General features: G+C 36.5%; 3 protein-coding genes across 6 annotated transcripts; 2 read left to right on the top strand and 1 right to left on the bottom strand.

Moving 5' to 3' along the window:
• The first annotated feature begins 4,084 nt into the window (after positions 1–4,084).
• On the top strand, positions 4,085–7,147 carry LOC107467932 (uncharacterized). The gene is made up of 4 exons (XM_016087157.3): positions 4,085–4,274; positions 5,099–5,235; positions 5,735–6,028; positions 6,120–7,147. The coding sequence occupies exons 2-4, from the start codon at positions 5,119–5,121 to the stop codon at positions 6,792–6,794; spliced, it is 1,086 nt and encodes a 361-aa protein (XP_015942643.1). The 5' UTR covers positions 4,085–4,274; positions 5,099–5,118; the 3' UTR covers positions 6,795–7,147.
• A 642-nt stretch (positions 7,148–7,789) lies between these two features.
• Positions 7,790–13,157, top strand: LOC107467911 (RNA pseudouridine synthase 5). Its single transcript, XM_021131610.2, has 14 exons — positions 7,790–8,328; positions 8,459–8,516; positions 9,076–9,103; positions 9,197–9,243; positions 9,331–9,421; positions 9,708–9,873; positions 10,177–10,264; positions 10,447–10,522; positions 10,689–10,764; positions 10,987–11,054; positions 11,420–11,489; positions 12,070–12,148; positions 12,256–12,349; positions 12,663–13,157. The coding sequence occupies exons 1-14, from the start codon at positions 8,229–8,231 to the stop codon at positions 12,711–12,713; spliced, it is 1,092 nt and encodes a 363-aa protein (XP_020987269.1). The 5' UTR covers positions 7,790–8,228; the 3' UTR covers positions 12,714–13,157.
• A 285-nt stretch (positions 13,158–13,442) lies between these two features.
• Positions 13,443–21,705, bottom strand: LOC107467909 (uncharacterized). Of its 4 annotated transcripts, none has more exons than XM_016087132.3 (4): positions 20,831–21,705; positions 19,585–20,454; positions 17,613–18,776; positions 13,443–16,664 (listed from the first exon to the last, which is right to left on the bottom strand). In XM_016087132.3, the coding sequence occupies exons 1-4, from the start codon at positions 20,985–20,987 to the stop codon at positions 13,852–13,854; spliced, it is 5,004 nt and encodes a 1,667-aa protein (XP_015942618.1). In that variant the 5' UTR covers positions 20,988–21,705; the 3' UTR covers positions 13,443–13,851. The 4 variants fall into 4 exon arrangements, with proteins under 4 accessions (XP_015942618.1, XP_015942619.1, XP_015942617.1 ...); XM_016087133.3 differs by having other exon boundaries at positions 13,443–16,661; positions 17,613–18,779; XM_016087131.3 differs by having other exon boundaries at positions 17,613–18,779.
• Positions 21,706–24,958: the final 3,253 nt, after the last annotated feature.

Consider the following 24,958-nt stretch of genomic DNA (forward strand, 5'->3'; position numbering starts at 1 on the left):
ACTAAGGGCAAATCAGTAAAAAGAATCACTATGGAACATCTTTCTCGGTTTGGGTCGGTTTGGCTCGGTTTCCAACAAGCCAACCGAAAACTGAACCAAAACAATCGGTTTAGTTCGAAAAAAAAAACGATTTTTCAGTTTTTTTATTCGGTTGTTGTAATCTACGGTTCGGTTTTGCAGTATTTTCAGTCCGGTTCGTTAACTTACACTCCTATGTTAAACTCATAATTATCTCTATCATATAAGGTTATTGTGAAACACCTTGATGCCTTAAGATTTGCCTCTATTTCTTTCATTAGTGACTGACTAAATTGCTGCCCTATTCCCAACTGTGGCTCAGCCTCTCTTCCCTTGCGAACAAAGAACTTCGCCAACCTCCCATAAGTGGACTTCACCAAGGAACAAACTGGAAGGTTCCTGACACCTTTGATCGAGTACGGAATTAAAACACCCGGATATATTTGTCGTCGTATGACCGAATCTACGATCCTCGTCCCGATGCTGAGTCCATTTATCATACTCTATCCTATTGGCCTAGTCACACATTGCTAGGTCTTCAAATCGGAGGATGTCAAACCAAGAATCAAACTCAACCTCAGTATTTGCGTAAGCAACGTTGACTAGAAACCTCCTTACATCCTTTCCCTTGAAACTTAGCATAAAATTTGTTGCAACGTGCCTAACACATAATACACAATAAGTAGGAGGAGGAAGCCATCCACCATTAGAAGCTTTCAAGGTGGCCGTGATTCTGTTATGCCTATTTGATAGCACAAGAATGCTGGACTGATGAGTCACGTGCTGTCGTAGGTGAGACAAAAAATAAATGACTATGACTCCCTATTTTCACCCTCTATAAGGTTGAAGACAATAGCAATGATATTAGAATCTTCATCCCGAGCAACTGCGACTAGCAATATTCCCCATATTTACCATACAAATGGGCCTCATCAATACTAACCAATGGTTTACAATACCTGAATGCCTCGAAGCACGGCAGGAACGACCAAAAAAATCAGTGGAAATATGCTGATGACTCGTTAACTCGGCCTCCAAGTTGGTGAAAATACTATTCCCACCTAATACCCATATTGGCAACTCATTGTAGGCCTATTTCCAATCCCCATAAATCTGCGCAATGACCTTCTGCTTAACCAATCAAACCTTCCTATAAGTCGGTCTAAATTCAAAATGTGTCTCTGTTGCATTCTGCAGTACCTTGATTGACACAACTGCATCAACTATGATCGTAGGAAGGATGAAAGAAGATATCACATGATAATCAAGCTTCCTGTAATCACCAGAGATTGACGTGGCCAGACATGTATGAGGTCTATTATCGTCTTACCTCCCAAATACCCTTTCGCTGGCAAAGAGTGATCTGAATCAATCATTGGCAACTGTTTCCAAACTCCTTACACTTTCTATAGTACTTGACATGATTCGATTCCAGCACTCTGTACTAAACCCCATGGCGGATGCTATAAGTCTTCACACATAAGACGACTTTCTCTTTATTCTGAAACTTTTGACCAACTTGAAACTCAGCTAGACCTGCTGTATCTTGTGAATCTCTGGCCTCGAATCCAGATTCTACATCCGGAAACCCATGATGTTTGATGGCTTCCAAGTCTAAAGTCGAAAAGTGCTGGAGTACTGCTGAGTTCCCGAGCTCGATGCTCTACCATCCCCAACAAGAATTCTCCTCCATATATCATCATCGTTATCCTCATCGATCATGGCAGGTTCCATATCATCGTCATCCCGCAGTACATATTCCATGGCATCTGGTTCTCCAACCTCCCAAGAAACCAGGATCATAACAGGAGTATCTGCCATCGCAATAGCAAGTTAGCCAAAAAATCGATTATCACATATTTCTCCATTGTCATCATGGATTAGATCAGTTGCGAAGGATGGAGTTGCCACCAAAACTGTCGCAGATGCTATTACAGGCACAGATGAAGTCGCAAAAACAGGGTTGAACTAAAGGCTGCTGCCATTGCTATTAATTGATGATTCTGATTCGATCCTCTTGAACTAGAGACCACATCCCCAAACTTGGCCAATGGTTCATGGGTTCTCACCTCAGAAAACTGACGATGACAATGAAGTAAAACTTGCAAATCATCACTACTGTCTAATACAAAGGAGTCGTACTTCACACCATCGCGAACAACAGAAATCAAATTCTATAAAATAACTTCTCTACCTTTTTTATTCCATGAAATCCCAATTTCTGGAGTATAGTATTTTAAAATTCAACAAAACTCGTAAAATGTTCGATAAAGACACTCAACAGATCCTTATCAATAAATTTTATTTCTTCTCACATTTTTTTAATCGTCCCTTTGTAGTGCACTAGAACTAAAAGATTATCTTCACTAGCCATTGTGAGTTTCACTCTAATGGACACTTCACGTTTTGATCCTATTTATATAACACATACTCATCAGTAAATCGAATTAAATGAATTCGATTTAACCAACTGCATACGTGTATTAGTAAATAAAATTAATTAGATTCAATTTACTTAGGTTTATCAAATGCAATAAATTGAAATAACTTGTTTCGATTTAATGCTCCTCCTCAGTAAATTGAACATAATGAATTCGATTTACATAGAATCACTGTAAATCAAATTAAATTGCTTCGATTTACATAGTTTTATTGCCAGAACGAGACATACATATAAGTGGTTTGAATTTAAGACATTCGTGTAAAAACGAAAGTCATTCAATTTGTTTATGTGATTTATCTTTTTTTTACATATATTCTTAAAATAAGTTTAACAATACTTTTTTTATTAATAATTAATAAAAATATTTAAATATTTTATTTAATTAAAAATAACCAATTTGTATTTTATCATTAAATAAAATATCAACATACTAAAAAATAAAAATAAAACTAGATGTCTAAACTTTTTTAAATTAAGTATCCAACCAAGTTTGTCGGGCACTTCTTTTTCTTTCTATTGTATATGTTATTAGTTTTACTAATTTTTCTTTCTCTTCCTCTTCCTCTTCTTCTTTCTCTTTTTTTATGATCTTCTTCTTCTTCTAGACACTTCTTTTTTCAGTGTTGTTGTCGTTGTCGCTATTGCCGCCGTCGTTGTCGTAGTCGCCGCTGTCATCGTCGTAGCTGCCACCATTGCCTCCTCCTCCTTTTTTTCGTCGTCGTTGCCACCACGCCTTTCTTCTTCTTCCTCTCCATTCTCTTTCATTATCATCGTTATGATTATCTTCTTCTTCTCCTCCTATATATGTTCAACAAAGATATTAAAAACATAAATTTTGACATACAATACAAAAATTTTAGTGTAAAATACAAAAAAATTTGATATATAACACAGAAAATTTTCTATGCTATATCAAATAAATATTTGTACTATATGCTACTGTTTTTGTGCTATAGCCATAAATTTATAGATCAAAATATTCTAAAATAAAAAAGTAAATAAAATAAAAAAATAGATAAAATGAAAAAATCACTCTTAAATTAAGATAGTGTAATATACATTTTATAAAAATTCCAAAATCAATAATAATTAATTTTTTACTTTATCATTTTATCAACTTTTTTACCTTAAAAAATCCAAATTCTAAGTTTAATTATGTATCATTGCAAACTTTAAAATTTATGTGCTAACAAAACACAAAAATAAAAAATCACATGATGGACACGCACATTTTATTTTTGCTAAACTTGTAGCATTTTAATTGAATTTAGTTACCGAAATTACTTTGGATATCTCATATGGAGTCTTTACTCTTCAGAAATGGTTACTTAGGAAAAAAGGATAAGGGGATAATAATGGATTTTCACTTGGACACAACTTCCAAAAGGATTGCCAATTCCAACTTCACCTCCAACTACAGCCAACCCTGAAACTAACCACCAACTGAAAAAATCAAACCCAAATCAATTAAAAAGACCAACTGAAAATGTCATAACAAAATTTGAAACCGAAATTTTATAAATAATAAATAAATATTCAACTATGGGATTTGGCGTGTGCATGTCACAGCCATATTTGACTTTAACTAATACATTTCTGTTTTCAATAATATCATTAAATGAAAATTAAGAGAGAGAAGAAAAAAAGCACGTTCTTCTTCTTCCTTCCTTTCTCTTTTGGTGTATAGTTGATAGCAAAAGCATCCACCTTTCACCTAACCCACGTTTCCATTCCTTGATTCCTTTCTTCGCTGTTTTTCTCTCTCTCTAGCTTCTCGCTCTGCTTGGCGTGTGCCTCTTGCAAGTTCTGAAAGGTACACATTTACTCATCTACACTTTTTATTTTCATTTGCCTTATTGGAACCCCTGAAAGATATCATATGCAATTTTTTTAATTTAAAAATTTTGATTTTTCTGTATTTTTATGCTGTTGGTGGTTGTTCATTCTCTGGGTCTAAGGCGTGGATTGAATTTGGCATATTTTCGTTTGGGTTGGTTCGCCCTTTTTACTCGTGCAACGAATTAGTTTTGATTTTGGTTCAAGGTTTTGATTTTAACCGTTATTGTTGAAAAAGTTACGATTTTTTCAATTGTTTTGAGTTTAATAGGGAAAATTTGGAGATTGGGTTTGTGTTATTTGAAATGGGCTGTGGTGTTGGGGTTGAATCCAGAAGTTTCATTGGAATTGTCCCTTGAGTTGACTTCTGTGGATGCAGAAGATCTGAGATAACTGAATCTGTTTTGTGGTGATAAAATTTGGAAATGCTCAACTTGATTTAAATATCTAGTCACTCAATGATGTTTATCTCTACAATTGAATTTTTATTTAGTTTGCAAATGTTTTCTCTTTAAAACTCTGGTAATTTAGTTTTGCTTCCCGATATCATATGGAATCAGTATTAACTATTCAACTATTAGGTTTCAAATCATGATCTGGACTTGCTTGAGTTGTGGTTTGTGTGCCTATCTTTTTGGTTTTGGCCTCTATGTGATTTGAGAGATTTAGTCTCTGATTTCTTCAACCATGTAGTGTTAACTTGTTAATTTCACATTGAATAACTGAATCTTCAACAGTAATATCTATTGCTGATAATTCATGACGTATTTCTTCTTATTTATGCCTTTTGTGCTTTTGCAGCCTAAATTCGAAGCAAAACAATGGATTTCTCTTCAAGAGACATAAATGAGGACTCTATTCTTAGGTGCCCATTCTTGAGGAACATCAATGAACCTACTAACTTCTCATTTTCTTCTCCTTTGGCTTTCTCCATGCCTGTAAGTTTTCCCTTTGAGACGTCGTGATTCTCATTGTATCTTTCACAAGCTTTCATACACGGGTGTTGCTGCCTTCTTGCATACTTATTAAGATTGGGAGTGATGTCTATTATGTCTTGTTATTACTTCTTGGATTTATCTACCGTTCAGGCCATAAACATGTGTATTGTAAGCTTAAGCTTCTGTGTCACGAAACAGACTATGCAATTTTTCTTTCTTTTAATCCCTATTTCTCTTTTCTTCCATATAATATCATAGGAAATCATCTGCCATAAACATGTGTATTGTAAGCTTAAGCTTCTGTGTCACGAAACAGACTGTGCGATTTTTCTTTCTTTTAATCCCTATTTCTCTTTTCTTCCATATAATATCATAGGAAATCATCTGTTGTTTGTGGAGCTGTAACTTATTGCTGTAATCACACCATTTACCTGTTACTGTTCTGTCATTATGTTTGATAGTAATCAGCGAAGTTACTTAACATTTTGTTCATACATAGGTGCGTGAAGCTAAAGGTCCAATTTTTGAAGATGGTCCCAATTTTGATTTGGCGTTTAGGCTTTTCCATGGAAGTGATGGTGTTGTCCCCCTATCTGAGAGATCTTTTCGGCGTACAGAGAAAGTGAAGCCTGAGGCTCCCTCATCCCAATTCAATCCTTTGGCTGCAAAGGCTGCTACCATTAGTCTGTCATCATTTGGATTTGGTGGGGCTTTTGGTTTTGATGCATTTTCTGAGAAATGGAACAACCAGAAAAGAAAATCCAAATCATCAAAAAATGAGCCTTCTTCACAGGTATATGGCGTATCCAACTTGCTGTTCTAGCCTCTTATAAATCATTGGAATTACTTTTGCAATGTTCGTAATCTGTGTTTTCGTGAATCAGGATGGTTCACACCATGAGGCAACAGGCAATGATTGGCTGCAAAATGGTAATTGTCCAATTGCAAAGTCATACCGAGCAGTTAGTAACGTCCTCCCACTTGTCGCAAAGGTTGTACAACTTCCTCCAGGGATGAAATACAAGTGCCCGCCAGCAGTAGTTGCTGCTCGGGCAGCTCTAGCGCGCACCGCATTTGCAAAGAACCTTCGCCCTCAGTCCCTACCCACAAAAGTTCTTGCAATTGGGATGCTAGGAATGGCTGCTAATGTTCCCTTGGGTGTATGGAGAGAGCATACAAAGAAATTTTCACCCTCATGGTTTGCAGCCGTCCATGCAGCTGTTCCATTCATAGCGATGCTAAGGAAGTCTGTCCTGATGCCCAAATCGGCTATGGCGTTTACTATTGCAGCATCTGTGTTGGGCCAAGTGATTGGATCAAGGGCAGAGAGGTACAGGTTGAAGGCAATCGCTGCAAGAAAACTATCTATACCAGATACCTCTGATGTCGCATCTACTTCTGCCTCAGCTTCAGCTTCGGCTTTGGCTTCGGCTTCGGCTTCGGCTTCGGACAAGTTACAGATTGTTAAAACAAAAGAGAGGCACTGTGGTGAAACAATGGATTGGAATGCAGTGTCTCTTCAGCTTGCTGGACCATCATCAACTGATGTATTTTGTTGATGATTAATTTGTTATCTGAGTTCTGCCTTGCAGTTCTCTTTGTTATCTGAGTGTGTATTTTTTGTTACCCTTCATTCTGTGCTTCCATCTTGACTATGAATGCCATAGTTGGCAGATAAGAAAAATAAAAGTATTGACATGTTTTGTCATTTATAGTGTCTCTATTTGCTTTTGTGCCCAATTTTGGAGCATTCCAAGGCATAAATATTAAACATAATGCAACTACAGAACTTACTGTGTACTTGGATTTGTATGCATTTTCCATTGATTCATTGTCAATGCTCATATACAATTGTGAGTTGGCAAGATGGATATCCTCCGAATGTGAAAGTTTGCAATCTTGTTTGTTAGTACTCACTATTTTATTTAGTAATGATGGTAACACTATTTGTCATAATGCACATTTTTATGACAAACTTGTTCCCAAATCAATTTGACTGCTTAAGAAAAGTTGTGACAAACTTTCATGGCAAGAAAATTTGATGAATCATTTCGCATACTTGATATAACATCATTCCTTGGAGTGACGCAATTTTGCAGCTGAGTGAGGCGTGAAGCACATGCAAACTTTGACTATTCTACCATAGTTGTTGGGGATTATTCAATGCTTGTTGGAAAATGAACTCAGAAAGTTCCTTGTTTTCAATTGTATAAAAATAATTAATGTGGTTGGAATGAGAGATTTTTATATATTTAATTAATTATTTTGTTAACAGTAATTTTTTTGCATAATAAAATAACTTTAAAAACTATTCCACTTTAAAAATGAAGGTCAACTTTATAGATAAATTATGTAACTTGCTACAAAATTAATTAACCCTAAAAACATATTAATTTTCACGGGTTAAAAAAATTTATTCAGCTATTTATATAAAATATAAAATATAAATTATAACTAAATTAAAGAATGCTCGTATATATACAGAAATACATAGTGTGCGCACATAGTATTTTGATTGTCCAACAATTTTTTGTAAAGAATTGTATAACTTGACAAATATATATATTTTAAAAATATTTACCAAGTTATTATGTTTGGTGAAGAACCCTAATTTTTTTTCAAAACTAAATTTGGTACGTATTGTATTGAACCGTACGTGCAACTGTCATTGGAATCCTGTCGGAAATCTATGATATTTCTTTAGAACTTTCAACATGAAGCGCTTCGAGAATACCGATCTTCAAACGCGAGAAAGATCGCACATTTGGTGAAAGACTTAGGGTTTAGGGTTGACATCGAACTTTTAACCATTTTGTCTAAGAAATTTCTGAAAGAGATGAAGAGAGTAACAAAAGGGTGAGTAACTTAGAGAAACTAAAAAGAGTGGTTTATATAGGCCTTAAAAATTTAAAACTCGGTTCCAGCTAATACGATTTTGTGTCAATAACCCTAATTCTTCATAAAGGGTAAATTTTTGAAAAGCACGTCCATCAATGGCGGCGAACCCTTCACCGCCGCGCCAATTCGGATGTCCCTGGCCCGAATTCAACGACGGCCTCATTTACCACGACGTCGTTCCACCCCCCGATGACGGTCAACCTCTCTCTCTCTCTCTCCAAAAAGTTTGACTTTTATTTGCACATTTTCAAATTAAGCGTATAATCATTGCTTATGAGCTATTATTGCATCTGAATGCGATGATATATATGTGTTGCAAATTCAGGGTTGACACTGATACAGTTCTACTCCAGCAAGTACAAGAGTTCAGCTCCATTACAAGGGTAAGCAATGCCTTGACCTAACCCCAATTCCCTTCTCATAAAAAAGATGACATTTTTAAATTTGAAACACTAAACAAGGCAACTAAGACAATTTTTATTATTATTTTACTTGGAGCTATAGTTTGCTTCCTTTGAGACCTATAGAAAGGTTGACATGGGAAAGGATCATCCATGATTTAGCCAAATATCAGTAACTAAAATGTTATCTAAAACTGAGGAAATTGGAGTGCATTGAGCTGATAGGTGTTATAGTTGTGAAACAAATTAGACCTGACCAATTATATAAGGCCATTGAACTCAGCTCTGGTTTAGGAATAGTCTTCCATGGTTTGTTTAGCACAGTTTATTTATTGGATTGCTGAGGTACTGGAGGGCCATTTGCCTGAGCTTTCTTTGTTATTACAAAGAATGTTGGCCATCCTCTCTTGTAGTCTTGTGTTTTTCCTCTCAATAAAAATTATATACTTCTTTCTTATCTTAAAGAAACATTTTGGTTTCAATGGTTATTTTGAAACAAGTGTGTTGCTTGATCCCGAACATGTACTGATCTGTTTAGCAGTTGGTTGCAGCGTATAAAAAACAAGCAGGTTTGACCATGAAGAAATCTGAAATACTTGACTGCATGGAATGAATCATCTGAATGGCCCATATTCATATTAATCAATATATGTCATCTACAGATAACAGTTGATGGGAGTGTTGTTACAGATCCCGATGCAGTCCTAAGGTTCCTTGCTAGATCTTTGTCTCCTTTCTATTTCTATTGCATAGTTTTATTCCATAATATTTTACTTTTCAACTTCTTCACGTTTAGAGTTGGCTCTAAGCTAGTGTATCATAGACTTCCATGGAAGGAACCTGATGCACCATACATTCTTGAAGTCTTGTATGAAGATGATGACATGGTAACTGTTACTTCATGCACATCATGTATATCTCTGGTTGCTTTCTCTCCTATAACAGTTTTCTTTTGATCATTTACATCAAGTTGAAAATATGAAATTATTTTCATTGCTAATTGTGCTTCAGATTTTAGAATGTTAATTATAAGGAACAAGTGACATTATACTTGTGTGCTAGTTTAGGCTAATTCATGAACAAGTTTTGCTTCTGCATACCAAAACATACTTTTACAGTTAGTCAGAATGGCTTCAATATTTGTTTTCTTAAGGGTGTTGATTACAAATTCAGATTGCTCTAAATAAGCCTTCTGGTTTGCAAGTTCTGCCTGGGGGTCTTTTCCAGCAAAGGACAGTTTTAACGCAGCTTAAATGGGAAGCCAATAAGCAGAGTACTGTTAAAGCACACCAAAGGCTTCATTCTGTTCCAGTACATCGCCTAGGGAGGGGAACTTCAGGTTAGACTAAATATTTCTGTTGAAATGTCAAAGTACTTTCTTGTATCTGTTACTTTCCTTTGAAAAATGTTATACTTGAACTGATGTAAGTCCTAGGAACTCCATGAAAAATTGCAAATAAGTAACTTCATTATCAGCTTTGTAAAGCTTAAGGCTCTTTACTAAAGTGGTAGTGATATCAACATGCTACCAATAGATGTTATATAAGAATGAGTTGATCCTTCTTTAATTTTCCTCTAATGTTATAAACAGCTCTCGCATAGCACATTCTCATGCTTTTGTGATTGATTGATTGTGTCATAGGATTATTATTATGTGCAAAGACAAAACTGGCCAAAGCTCGTCTTGCATCTTATTTTGCTGATGGAACTTCTCAGATTGGAGGAAAAAGGTTAAGGAAAAACCTTTTTTTTTGGTTAAATCCTTTAAATTTAGTTAAGGTAGTGGATTGTTTATCTTAAGTAGAATAGACGCACACAAAAGTAGTTTAAGCATACTTTTAAACTTGAAAGTTATAATTTCTTGCTTAGTTAACATATTGAACTAATTGTATTTCGTTATTTACATAAGCAGAGATACAAACAAGGAGCATGGGAAGATTGCAAAGATATACCGTGCACTTGTGAGTGGGATAGTTGATAATGATAAGGTAATATTCTGACGTACTTTTTTTCTTACAGACATTTGTTTATAAGTGGTTTTCGGTTGCTTCCCCTCTCCGGATTGGGAAAAAAAATTATAGAATAAAAGATGAAAGATTAATAAAGAATAGATATTTTGTGGATTCTACTCTTAAAAGCTGTTGTTATTTACAGGTGATTATTAATCAACCAATTGGAATAGTGAAATATCCTGGTGTTGCTACAGGGTTGTATGTTGCTTCTGAATCAGGTTTGTTTTGATCTTTGACCATTATGTGTTCTTTTCCTTTTCTGTTTCAATATGAGTGAATCTCAAAAGGAAAGATATGCTTCTTTTGTTCTCTTCTATTTGTCATCTAAGCATTGACTTTTTGATTTCCTATCATCGATGTTTGTTTCATTTTCTTCATAAAACTGCCCATCTGTTACTTTTGAAATCCCCTCTCAAGCATAATTGTTTTTGTTGAGCCAGGAAAACCAGCCCTCAGTATAGTGAATGTTCTTGAGAGAGGCGTACAAGGAAACAACACATTGGTCCAGGTAGATGAATTTGATGTTTATGACCCTTTGTTCCTGTAAAAACATGACATGCAATAGAATACAAGAAAATAATTAAGTAATTATATTATCTACTACCACCAATTATTGTTAGAGATGCAAACTGAATGTCATTGGTGACAGGATGGCAATCAGATAGAATGTAAAAATTCAGATCATTCAGCGTTCCTTTTACACTCTTCAGAGTGTTGTTGCCTAACTCTGAGTGGTTACTGTATTTAAATCCTTTGGAGAAATGACTTAAAATTTTCCAGGAGCAACACAATGATATGAAACAATTTGGTGTATCATGACAGGGAAGGTCTTATAACTTCCACTTATAGTCTTATAACGGGATTATTTAACAGGTTCAGATTGAGTCTGGACGGCCACATCAAATACGCATTCATCTTTCTTTCATAGGGCATCCTCTGTTAGGTAATTTTTAAGACCCAAGTCATTTATCGTGCTTCATAAGTGTGATTTGTTTTAAGGACATAGCAGTAAGTGAAGATTGAAAATGGTTATTTTAGAAGTTTATATGTGGTGACTTTTTCACATGTGCCTTCAAACTTCATTAATGAATATTAAAGTTGTAAAATAAGCTTTACACTTTAAAGTTTAAATCCTTGGCGTCGAAAGTAAAGTCAAATAGATAATGTAGTGAATATTTATTAGCGGTTTGATTAATGGGTTTTTACGTTTGTGAAGTTGGTATTCTATCTTGTTTATAATATGGATATGATTATGATCATCCTAGCTGTATTGCCTGCTTACTTTTCACTTAATTGAAATTGAACTTTTATCATACAAACCTGTTGCTTTAGAACATGAACATGAGTTGCACCTATACTACAAATTTGCATATTCTCATTTCTAGGCATATACGTAGACTGCAAATTTCTAGCATCTTTTAACATCTTGAATCTAATATGATAAATAAAGCTATATCTTTTGAAGGCATGCACATATTCATATTCCCATGTCCATTTATCTTTGCCCCTGATTTTATTTGCAGGTGATCCTCTTTATGCAGTTGGTGGGCAACCTAAATGCTTAGATTGTGATGTCATCGATGAGAGATTTGCTGCTGATGGGTAACTGCTGTATCTATATTTGTTATGGATATTCTCATTCATTTAACACCCTATCTTAACTAACCATAGATTGATCCAAGTTGAATGTTGCTACTTGGTCTGCATAGGGGATATGAGAGGCCTACCAAACCAGTTCCTGGAGATTGTGGCTATTATTTGCATGCACATCAATTGATTATCTCTCACCCAGTAACTAATGAGGTAAAGCAAAGTTTAGTATCAAATATCAATCGGTATGAGTTTGATGGTAATAAAAAGCAAGCATCCTAATGACTTGACATTTAGAAATGAGAAATCGGGTTCAATTTCTTAGGTTATTGATTGAGAGCAGAGAGCTAACTCCTTCTCTATCTGATTATAGTTCATGTGTGAGTTTTAATTTCTATGCATTGTTATCTGTAAAATTTAAGAAAGCCTATTTTTCCATGCTGTGCAAGTTTTTTACTTATATAGCTAGATTTATATTTCTGACCAATTTTCAAATTTAAAACTTGCATGTTATATGTATTTGCAGGTTATTGAAATCATTGCACCCCTTCCTTCAATCCTCCAGACAAAGAGTTAGGTCAAGCGAACCGACGTTATGCAATAGACAACCGCTTATGGGGGGTGTTTTTTCCATGCACAATTTTCAGGAATGTAAAAATATGTTCTTTAGGCTCTGAAGAAATGCATAGATACGACACCTCAACATGGAGGATAGAGATTTATTTACCTCAAAAATCAAAATTGAGTGGAAGGAAGATCTTGTCACTAGTGAGAAGTGAATTTTAGCTAGAGTTACAGTATGCAAATATTATTCTCAGCAACACCAGTAGGAAAGTCTACTGTAATCTACACAATTTTCCCTAGCTCCATCAACCAAGCATAATGTTAGTCATATTATGCCTATTTGTGATAAATTTGCTCATGTTACCAAGAGAGTTGCTGATTAGAATTCTAGAAAGGAAGGCTTTTGTTTGATGATGATTCAAAATGATTTTTATGTTAAAAATATTTTTAGATTTGACATATTGAACCAAATTGTTGTTTATCCACAACATATGGTCTCCCACCAAATGTTTGGATCGTATTTTCTCGACACTGGAATATTTTCTAAAATTAGCTGTAGATTGCAGAACTGATAGCGCAACTCTACTCAAACACCAAAAGTCCACAGAATCAGGAAAAAGGGGGACAATATTTACATGGCAGGGATGGAAGCAAGACACATTACAAGGCAATGTGCAGGTGGAAAATCATAAACGCAAATCTCATGTCAACTCGCGCTGAAAAAGCTTAAGGGGCCAACGAATTTCTCAGACAAAACAAAACCTTCGATCTCTATTTCTATTTCCTCAGAAAAGAGGCCTAATGAAAGTTACAAAGTACCATCTATCATCTATAATAAATTAGTACATCCCACCAAACCTAACGAGGCTTCATCCAGTGAGGCAAGTGATGGGAATGAGCAGGGATGGCAAATGGCAATCGCCCCTCCTAACTTCCTTGGATTATTTCTGTATTTTCATCAAATACAACAAATACAAAGCTGCTACATAAAAAGCACCTAAATATTTTACCAAAAAAAAGACGGGCTTCAGAACCATTAAACCGCCCCTACACTGTATTGATTGAGCAAATTAAAAAAAAAATTAAGGAGGAAGAAAAAAACTATTATACAGGAAGCGGCAAAAAGAAACAGTTGCCGCTGACATCATCTACTACCTCCCTAAGTCCCCTTTCCCTCCAGCCCAAGATTCATCTTCTCTGCTGCTGATATTATTCCCAGCTTGACCACCATACTTGTCAGAATTAGAGTAATGCATTTTTATGGCTGCCACAGGATCCGTGACACCGCTGCATGATCCAACCACAATCCCCGTTCCTCCAACACCACCACTATTCATTCCCACCACTCCTCTGCCTTGCTGCTGCTGGTGCAAACTTGAGATTGCTTCAAACCCATTTCTCCGTGGCATCTCAGAGAACACGTCTTGGCAGTGCTTTACATCAACCACAGAACCATCCCTACTTCTAAGCATCTGATAATCAATCACAGCATTACTGCCATTCATGTCCCTAGCTGTAAAAGCAGGAGCCCCACTCAGGTGCCTTTCATTATTCTTACCAAATGCATGGAACGACTGCTGCTCCAATTTGGCTGAAGAAGACGGATAATTACTGAAGGCAGCTGGATACTTTGCTAGCAGGATGGCAGAATCAGGCAATGATGTGAGACCAGTCTGTATTCGGTTCCCATCCCAGTAACCATAGCTCCGCAAGGGGACATTTTCAAGGCCAAGATACTCACTGCAGTCGTCTCGTTCAAACTTCAACATCTTGAAATTTCCATCAGCATATTTCAAACTTGAAAGCTTGCTGCTAGATTTGGGATGATGGATGCCATTTTCTTCACATGACTTGGTGGTCAAATTAGGTTTCTGTGTGGATGAAGGATTGGTTAATATCTTCCCAAATAATTTCACATCACCATTTCTGGATGTTTTTTCCGAATCTGACGAATAGCTTAACCTTGCTTTGAAATGATCATCTTGTTCATCTTTTCGGGATAGAAGGGGCAACTCATTTGCTGAACTGCTGCATTTTATATCTCCATTCACTTCTTTCTTAATGGCCATTTGCAAAGGATAACCATGGAGGATGCTGTCGGCACGATCCACGCGATTCCCAGGCACAGGAAGCTGATGGTCACCATTGCTGATGGGATTATGACACTGCAAATTTCTCCCACCTGGAGTCTCAGTAGTACAGGACAGTTGATCCTGAGTAGCTGTTTTCTCACATTGAACAACGGCTGAAACAGAAGCATTTTGTGACAATGAATTTGCAGTTGCATGAAGATCCTCAACATATAATGCAGAGACAGGCTTTCCAAGGGACATATGCTTACTTTCAGTATCAAAACTCAATCCTGAACAAGAATTGCCCACAGATGAGACTGAAGCATTTACTGTAGTAGTACATGAATCCTGAACCGAGCTTTTCAGTTCAATTCCAACAGCTGTAACAGCCACCAGTTTATCCCCTCTATCATCAAGACATTGAGTTGAAGGAACACTTTGACTCTCCAATCCACTTCCAAGAACCCCAGAAGAAACTTCAGTAACTACATTATCCTGACCAGCCAAACTCCTCTCACATGGTTCAGTTGTGTCGAGGGCAGAAATAGACACCAAGTCTGCACCCCCGAATTTAATGGCTTTGTCTTTTCCAACTGTTGTGCTTTCTGTCATAACTATAGGAGCCTGCCCATTGACTGAACCAGACTTAACAGAATTGTACAAGACAACCCCATCGCTAACCAAGTTTGCATCTTCATGATCGACTACTGTATCATCTTCCTCTTTAGGCTCATTTAATTCAGCTGCCAGGTTCCTAGCTTCCACAGGATCTGATTCATCATGGTAGGTGTTTATGACAGATGAAGGCAGGTCCTCATCTGTCTTAGTGCCAGACTTGTCAGTGCCAACCACTGAACCTGTCTCTACAACACAAGCATCATCTGTGTCACTACCCCCACCATTTGCACCATCATTTGCTGGTGATCCAACATTTTCAGGCATAGGGCGCATGAGATCTAATCCGAGGCATTTTCGAGCCTTGCTGAAGAAAACTTTGCATTGTTCTGGGGACCTTGTTCCAATGCATCGCGCTAACTTCACAAAATCCCTACCAAAAGATGATACAGCTTGTATAAAAGCTGCCTTTTCATCATCTGTCCAATCAGTAGGATCCATTTCACCACAGCTCTCATCTGAACAAGTCTCGTCATCAACATTCTCAGCAGTATCAGGCATCAGCCTACTATCTCGGCTACCTTCTACAGGTTCAACTGAACTTGTCCCACAGAAACTCATGGCCTCGGATGAAGCCATTACATCAGCAAAAGTCTCCCTCTCATCCCCAAGAATGTCAAAGCTGCTTGATCTTTCTCTGATGCTATCATCAACCCTTGAGGCTTTCACATTAACATATCCACCCATAAGGAAGTTCCCAGGACGCATTTTCTTGTTACATGCAAAACCATCAGCCATCACTGAAGCAGCACTCAAAATGTCAAGTGAAGCAGTATTCGCTTCATGGTTCCATTTTTTACCCGATGCTACCAAGTCAGTTTTGGCTAAAAATGACTTCCCTAACTTCTGCTGCTTCTTAAGTTTTTCAAAACAATCCGATTTATGATTTTTGTAATAGAACTCAACACAGTCAGCAGTTGTCTTGTGATCAAGGAAAGAAGCGATCTTCCGAAAATCTTTTCCAAAGACAGCAAATTTTTCCAGGAAAATTTCTCTCTCTTCTGATGTCCAAGGATTAATCAAAGCCTTTTCCTTCTCAATAGCCAATGGATCTTCGACAAGCCCATTACTAGATATGAACTTTGGGATCTTCTCATCCAAGACTAATGCTGGCATCTTCAGGGCATCCCTGTGAATTTTAACTTGAGGTTCTGAGAGCAGTTTTCTTGTAAAATTAATCACCTCGGCTGTTGGAACCAGGCTCAGATGATTTCCTGCTGGCAGAGTTGGGGAAGGATAAAAAGTTATTAAAAAGGGATGAGTAACTTAGGAACAGAACGAGCAACTACTAAATATAACATGTGAATAGAAAAACTAAAAAAAGGATGTAAAGACAACTTCTGTTAAAAGGAAAAAATAGGAACTGCCAATTAATGCTCAAATTTCAGACTTAGCACAATAAAACAGAACAGCAGCATCTAAGTGATGATTTAAACCTATCATACATTTGACAAACAACTAGTGCAGCTAAGCACTATGCACCACTGCCAAAAACAAGAATATAGTTACACAATGAAATTTAACACCATGCAGGATTCACATCTGAGCATCCCATAGATACCCATAGTAAAACATTAAGTAATGACTTGCACAAGACCATCCTATAAGTGGAAATTAGAGCACTTAAACTAGCCAGAAATCATCCCATTAAACCCAATATTTCACACAACACCATCACATTATAAGCCACAAATGCTAGACAAACAAATGTCTATACCAACTGCAAAATCAGCAACAAACCAACCAAACAGGAGGGGGGAAAAAAGAAGCATCCAAGTGCTGGACGGAACTAATTAGCTCCTTTCAAGATTTTAAAATTACAAGCAACAACAACAACAACAAAGCCTTATCCCACTATGTGGGGTCGGCTAAGATTTTAAAATTACAAGCATTACAACAAATTTATAATTCAACACTAGAATAATCATGTCATTGTTCTTTTTTATTCTCATTGAGCAACACCTAAATAACAAATCTAACCTGACTCACTCACTCCCTCCCTAAAACCTAATGAACTTGAACAGCACAACTCAAGAAAATTCAGCACAGACAAAATTAGGTGGACTACTAACAACCAAATTGACTAACAAGAAAGACATCAAGCATAAAGAGCCAACAGTGCTGGTGTATGAATCGCAAAAAAAGAACAGACAGAGAGTTCATACCAGGTAAGGGAAAACGAGATCGAATGGAGAACCGGTTCTTCTGATTACCATTAAAGGTAGACCGCACACTTAGTTCATGTTTCTTGTGATATTTTGGCCGGCATTTCTTTATAGACAGTAGCCGCATATCTTCCTTCCACAGGTGATGCAGGGCTTTGAACTTAAGTGTGATAACTCTCTCTTTAAATCTTGCAAACTGCTTTTTCTCAGCAAACTTCTCCATAATGGATGTCTGAGAGCACAAGTCACTGGTGGCCCCTACCTTATCAATTTTAGTATATCCGTCGGGCAATAACTTAGCAAATACTCCACATGCACTTTTTGCCAATTCTTTGTTGGAAGAAATAATTTTCTTATATAAACTATCCTCAGTGCTAGAACGTAAGCTCGCACCAGAGGCAGTAATAATGCTATCTGGCACTTCCGAAGACGCATTGACATCACTGCAAGCAGAGTTACTAGGATACTTCCTTGTAGTACAGGGAATTAAGCATTTCATGCCATTAGACTGACCAGCATTGGCATCCTCCAAGAAGGTATCATATCTCCTTGTATCACTTGACGAAACTGCTTTAACCAAAGGCGGAGGCTCACTTAATTTAGATGTTGCTGAACCAGGACTATCAATGTCCTCTTCCTTTCCATTCTCATGAATACTATTTAAGTTGGTTAAAAGGGGCAATTTCTCAGCATCAGGGTCGTCAGAAGAAAGAATTTTCAAAGGTTCTGGCCGAGTAACTTCATCAGAGACACCAACAGGTACTTCAAAAGGATTTTCATTGTTGCCAACCATCTGTGAGCCCAAAACAGCTGGATATGAACCTCTATCCCCAGATGCAGATCTTAGAGATTTCAGTTCATTTTCAAGTGAATCAATTTCAGATTCGGTTGTCTCCAATACCTTTGAAATGTCGGCTTTCCATATCAGTAACTTATTCATTGCAGTGGACCTCATTGGACCAGAATTCACATAACTTGTATCATCAGATTGTATCAACTCAATAATTGAAGAATTCAGACTATTCAAGGATTCAATATCCAATTTCTCTAAATTAAAAGAAAACCTCTGAAAATGGTCTTGGGATCCAGGAACAGGAGAACAAGTCAAATTACTAACATCATTGTCTACATTTGCAGGTTTTCCAAATAACTTATCATCCACACCTGCTACAACATAAAATTAAGATTTTAGCAAATATATATTACTATAAAAGGGAAAACAAATAGTATGGTTTTATACCTTATAATTAAACTATACTTTGACTGGTTACAGAAAATTTGAAAGAGAAGGCCAGGACATTAATGAGTTTTTCTCAACTGAGTGAAGGTAAAAGGATCTTGGCAAACAAATAAAACCAATAGGAGAAATAGCATGAACAAAGAAGAAAACCAAGAAAAGCACATTTCAAATTGAGAATGTTTTGGCAAGGGGTAAAAGGTGTTCAATTGTTCCAAATGTGCTGACTTCCTAACTTGGATAATCCATCCTACAATAGAAATATGTTCATTGCAGATATCCAGAATTTTAATTCACCAACCAAAAAAAATAAATAAAAAATAAAGGTCCTAACCGTGTTGCCTGTCTTTATAAAACAGAAAACAAGCATATGAGTGCCAATGCATGACTACTGGCAGAACAACAAATTCATTAACACAAAAAGAACCTGAGTAGAAAGAGTTAGGACATTAGGAGGATACCAGATCAGCATTGAAGTACAAAAGAATTCACAAAAGCACACATCAGAGGAAGTATCAATGAGGCAAAGCTACCCAATTCAGCTTTAAAATTTCAACTATTCAGTTGGTAATATAGAATATTGACGTGAACAAATATGGACTCAGGTTATCTGAGTACCATACAACCAAATATACTAAATAACAAGACAAACAACATAAAATCAAGGTATTTATGACATGCACGATTTAAAGGATAGAAGCAACAACATTGAGACTCAGCATAGGCTCAGCATACCTGGGGAGGAACTGCAGGCAACCGAAGATGGAGTTGCAGGAGATGCACATGCACAGTCTGAGAATCCTGTAACTTTTGGGCTTTTATCTACTAAGCTGGAACCGGGGAAAGCACAAGGTTCAATACTACCATTAGACAAGACAGGTCCATCTTTGTTGGCACTTCCATCTGGCACTTCAACCTTTTTCTTCTCATACTTTGCAAGTCCCTCTCCCCAGTTTAGCCTCGGCTTCTTTCTGGAAGTTGTATCTTCACATGGTGCAGAAGATGTAACACACACAGCAGCTTCCCCTGAATGTGACTCATTAACAGTTGCGTTTTTGGGATGTAACTCGGCCTTTGCTTCATGGGAATCTGCCCCTCCCGCGCTCCTTGAGCTACTCGAGTGGCTAAAACCAGAGCCTCTCGACGACAAGCTTCCAGATCGGGTCCATTTAAGTGGCTTCCAGTCAATTGAAGCCAGAGAATTTTCTCTATCACTTCTTGCGCCTGTTCCGAACCCATTGGCACCACCAATCTTATCATGCCGGTCTTTCAAGTGGTGTGGATCCCAAGTGTTTACAAAATCAGAATGTGGATGAGCGGAATATGTTAGGTTGTCGTCAACTGACCTATGATCATTATTCACATCCGGGGGCCTTCTTGGTAAATTCATAGAACCATTGGTTGTTTCCCACGACTGTCCTCTCCAATCTCTCTGCCCAAACGGCCCTCTATTTTCTCTACTGCCCCGGCCATATTTTCCATCCCCACGAGACACCGATGGCCGGCAATCTTCGTCCAGCATCTTTTCACTGCTTGACCGTGAAATCCCATACCCATGACCAGAATCTTCAGAAAACACGTGCCAACCGCCCTGCTTACCATGACCTTCAGAAAATATTTAAACAAAGAAAGGAAAATAGAAGGAAAATCAACACAAGGAAAGTATATTCTTACAACCAGTATCATAATTGTTTTTTTTTCTAACATAAAGGAAAAGAAAGCACCAGAAATTCATGCCAAAAGAAACAAACGAATGAATACACCACCTCCTTATAGTAACAATTCTTGTAAATACAAAACCAGATCTTCAAAATTCAGAACAAGGTTCACTATTATTATGCAAAGAAGATTCAACCAAACTCAGAAACACAACCCAAATCCGGTAGTTCTTTTTTCCCCCCAAATAAAAAACCTAAATAATCAGAAATTTCGTTGAAAATATCAGCAGTGCATAGAAAAAACCAGAAGAAGTAAAACTCACCCGGAGGTCTGCGGAACTCGGCGGATCCCCAACGGTGGAAGTCGCGGTGGTGAGAGGAATCTCTCCATCTGGCAACGGAGCCCAGAGACTCAGACCTCTCGTGTTTCCTCTCCTTGAAGAAGTCCTTCCGATCCCAAGGCAACGGTTCAGGAGGCATCAAAAATCAACCCAATAGCATCGGCATCCAACGCAAAAACCAACGGAAAACCGTATTCACCGCACCAAACCCGAATCTACAGAACCTCAAACCACCAGATTCAAAACAAAAACAATCGCCACAGAAATTTCACAGCACCGCCGACGAATCTAGGGTTCCCAGAGGGCAACAAATACATAAAAGAGAAGGCCGATTCGCAAGCTTCCCCGTCCACAGATCGGACAAGAAACCACACGCGGCAACGAAATCGCCGCCGCGCAAAGCAATCTAGTCTATGGCTTCCGCCACGGCAACAAAACGGAGCCTCAAAACCAGAAAAAGCCAAAAGAAACGGCGCAGAATATACAAAGAGAAAGCCAAACCAAACCAAGCCTTCGTGTTTCACAAGGAGGAAGGAGAGAGAGAGAGAAAGAAAGAAGGAAGAATAATATAACTTCAAGAGGCGGCGGTTCAGATCGAAGCGTGTAGAGAGAGTGCGGAGGAGAGAGCCATGGTTGCAGATTCCTAAGCTCCTTCGAAAAAGAGAGTCCTCGTTCTTCTGCAGCGGAGAGAGAGAGTGGTGTGGTGTGTTGTGCTGGTTTCAGAGTCTGAATATGGTTGTGGTTTTTTGTGAGGAGGAGGAAGAAATTGTGCGTATAGGGAAGAAAGTGAGAAGGTGAGAAACGATAAGGGACAAAGAGAACCTTGAGAAGAGAGAGAGAAAGAGGGAGAAACAAAACATAGATACATAGAGAGAGAAACAGTAGTAGCGGACCTCAACCCTCCTTATAAAACCATATTCTAATCTCCTTTCGAATCCGATATTATATTATTTATTTTTTATTTATTTATTGTAATTCGCTTTCGTATCTCTCCTTCGTTTTTTTACTTATTTATTTATTCGTTTACTATTATCTTTTGGGCCTTCGATTCTGGTATTAATAAACAATATTATAATATAGTTTTACTATCGAAAGCGGCATTGAAATTTTGTAGAGTTAAACTTCTGAAATTTGTAAAATCCATTAATTTCGTTCTTTGACTTCTCAATTATATTATTTATGTTTTTGAAATTTGTAAAAAATATATTTAGTTTCTCTCTGGTCTAATTTTTGGTTAATTAATTTACTACTAATAAATGATACATAGTGCTGACTTAATAAATGACTATCATAATAAACAATATAAAATATTGGCATATTAATTTTGGTATTAAATCTCTAATAAAACGACCCCATTTTAATAAGAGAATTAAAATGTTTAACTTTCTTTCAAAAATAAAACATTACTTCGTCTTTTTTATCTTTTTCGAAAGTAAATCATTTTGTGCTTAAAACTTTTGTGTTCACAAATACTCGTTAAGTTATTATGGTGAAGTGATTTGGAGTTCGTTTCACCCTACTCATTGTTAGCTACTATAATCATCGAGAGAATGAGCAAGATTTCTTTGCGAAACCTAATTCAATTTACAATTTCAACTTACAAATCAATTTTCACATAACCAAATGCCAACGGTTTCTCATAAAGACTCATACTTTACTCCACCACCACTTGTTATACCTCAGGAGGTTCCAAATCAACAGTACTAAGTGCCTCAAATTCAACAACTTCTTCAACCAGGAGCACCCCACATCAACAATATTAACAGAGCCCTCATTCCCAATTCTATCAATCAGCACCTGATCTACTTAAACAGTAGCCAACACCTAATCTAGTTCAACAGCAGCGGGCACCTCATTTACCTCAATATGCGCCATCAATTTCGCTAATAAATCTGTCGCAAGTTTAATCTTCACTTGGTCAGCATGTCGAGAAAACACTTCATATTCCTTCTCAAAATTATTCATCCAATTTTCATCAGCCATCACCTCAGTTTCTTAGTGGACCTTCGCCTACTCAACAATACTATGGCGCACCAATCCATGCGTATGAACCACTATGAAGTAGACCTAATCCAAACTATTATAGTAGCACGTCTGCACTTATGCAACAACAAATAGAGATGATGTACAAATAGTGGTGATAAAAAAAAAAAAGAAATAGAACATGATGAATAGCTATTGCAATTAGGGTTAAAAGGAGGGATAAGGACCAAACTATGTCAAAGAATTTCGATTGCCAAGTCATATAACTATTAGACACTCTAGCATAGCAACTCAGTGTCATGTTATTTCCGATGATAAGTTAATTAGCCAAAAATTAGACAAGAGACCAATTAAGAATTTTTTTTCAATCTCAGAGACATAAATAATACAATTAAAAAATAAGAAACGAAATTGATGCATATCACGAATCTCAAAAATTATTTTAGAGCTTGATTATTTTATTATAATTTTGGATTATGATATTAATAATCATATTATAATTCTATGATCACGAATTCAATTTAAAGATTTTTCACAATTTTATTGATCTTGATTTTGTATCTTATCTAAAATAACTTGTTCTGATTCAACCCAATAAGGGTCGGAGATCCACCCGACTTACTTTCGAATTCGACGGATTCTCCGACCCGCTCAAACCAAGTCACTTTTTATGAAGTCATCTCCCAGTGAGAGTCTTGATGGATGCTTCTAGACATAGGAACCCAAACGAAAAGGTCCACCCAATAACTACAGATAAAGAGAAAAAGACCTACTCCTACTTTAGATACGTCGTTCTTTTATTCTGATTAATCGCCTCGTCGTACGGATATTTATTTTAGCATCAGAATATTTTTGCAGGTGGCTTCACCTGCCGATCTACCAACAATCGTGGCCGTACTCTCTTTTCGCCAAATTTTTGCCCAGATCTAGATATTTTACATTTTGTTGTTACGTATATCTAGCCACCTAACCGACATTTCATTCCAACAAAGAACCGAACGTAACTTAAAATTGGAAAATATAGCTAATCGTTATTTTGATTATTTTAAATTAGTTATCTTTTATTGTTAATTAAAATATTTACAAATCAACATTAAATTTATTACCATATTTGTTATCCAAGACATTTAATTTTTAAATTATTACTTAATTTTAAGAAGGACGAATGAGGGTTTCTATTGGCTTCTTGGGTGATCAAGACAGCCCATGGTCTCGGCCGCTATTTACGAATTACGATAGCAGTAAAGATGCTTCTAAAGTGACGATAATGCCCTCGTGTCTGTGTTGGATACTTAAGACTCAGATGTACGACAAAGCGGATTCTATCGTGTATCGTGTATAGTTTAGTCTAGGTTTTTGGTCAAAATAGTTTACTTGATTTTTGGTCAAAGCTTGGTTGCACAGAAATTTCAGCCCAGAAGCATGTGACTAAGGCCTGTAGACACTCATAATCGAACTATTTTTGGTGTACAGGGCCTGACTGGTGGGCCACTTATATTACAGTAAGCATTCTTTGAGATTCTATTTCAAAATCACTACAAAGTACAAACAGGTTGTAAAGCCTTATAACTATAAAAAATAAAAATAAAAAATAAACAGGAAGCTGTAAAACACCTTAATTATTACTAATTATTAAAGTGAAACTGACAAAATATTTAGGCAAGGGTGTATATATCCTAAGTTGTATGCTAAAACAGTAAAAGAATATTTAGGATTTGGGTTTTGAAAGTTTATGGTTTAGCATTTGAAACGCATAAATAAGTTGTAAGGGCTAGAAACATCACTATTATTGCTACTACAATTATAAATTTTGGAATAAGCTCTACTAAAATACAGAGGTTGATAAAAAAAGAAAATAAAAATTTAATTACTATTAAATTAAGAGATGTAAGTTATAAAATTAATGATAAATATTTTTTATTTTACTATTTTATTCATTTTAGATAATTTTTTCCATAAACTTTAATCTTATAGAAACTCCAATTCCATATATATAATAATTAGCACATAGCTCTATACTTGGATTTTTTATTTTAATAAATAAATTAATTATAATAATTACTGAAATAAATAATTTAAAAAATATTTAACGAAATAAATACTTCTCTCTTGTCTCATAAACGAGAT

The sequence above is a fragment of the Arachis duranensis genome, chromosome 9, assembly GCF_000817695.3.
Source record: "Arachis duranensis cultivar V14167 chromosome 9, aradu.V14167.gnm2.J7QH, whole genome shotgun sequence".
In the NCBI taxonomy this organism is placed as follows: Eukaryota; Viridiplantae; Streptophyta; class Magnoliopsida; order Fabales; family Fabaceae; genus Arachis; species Arachis duranensis.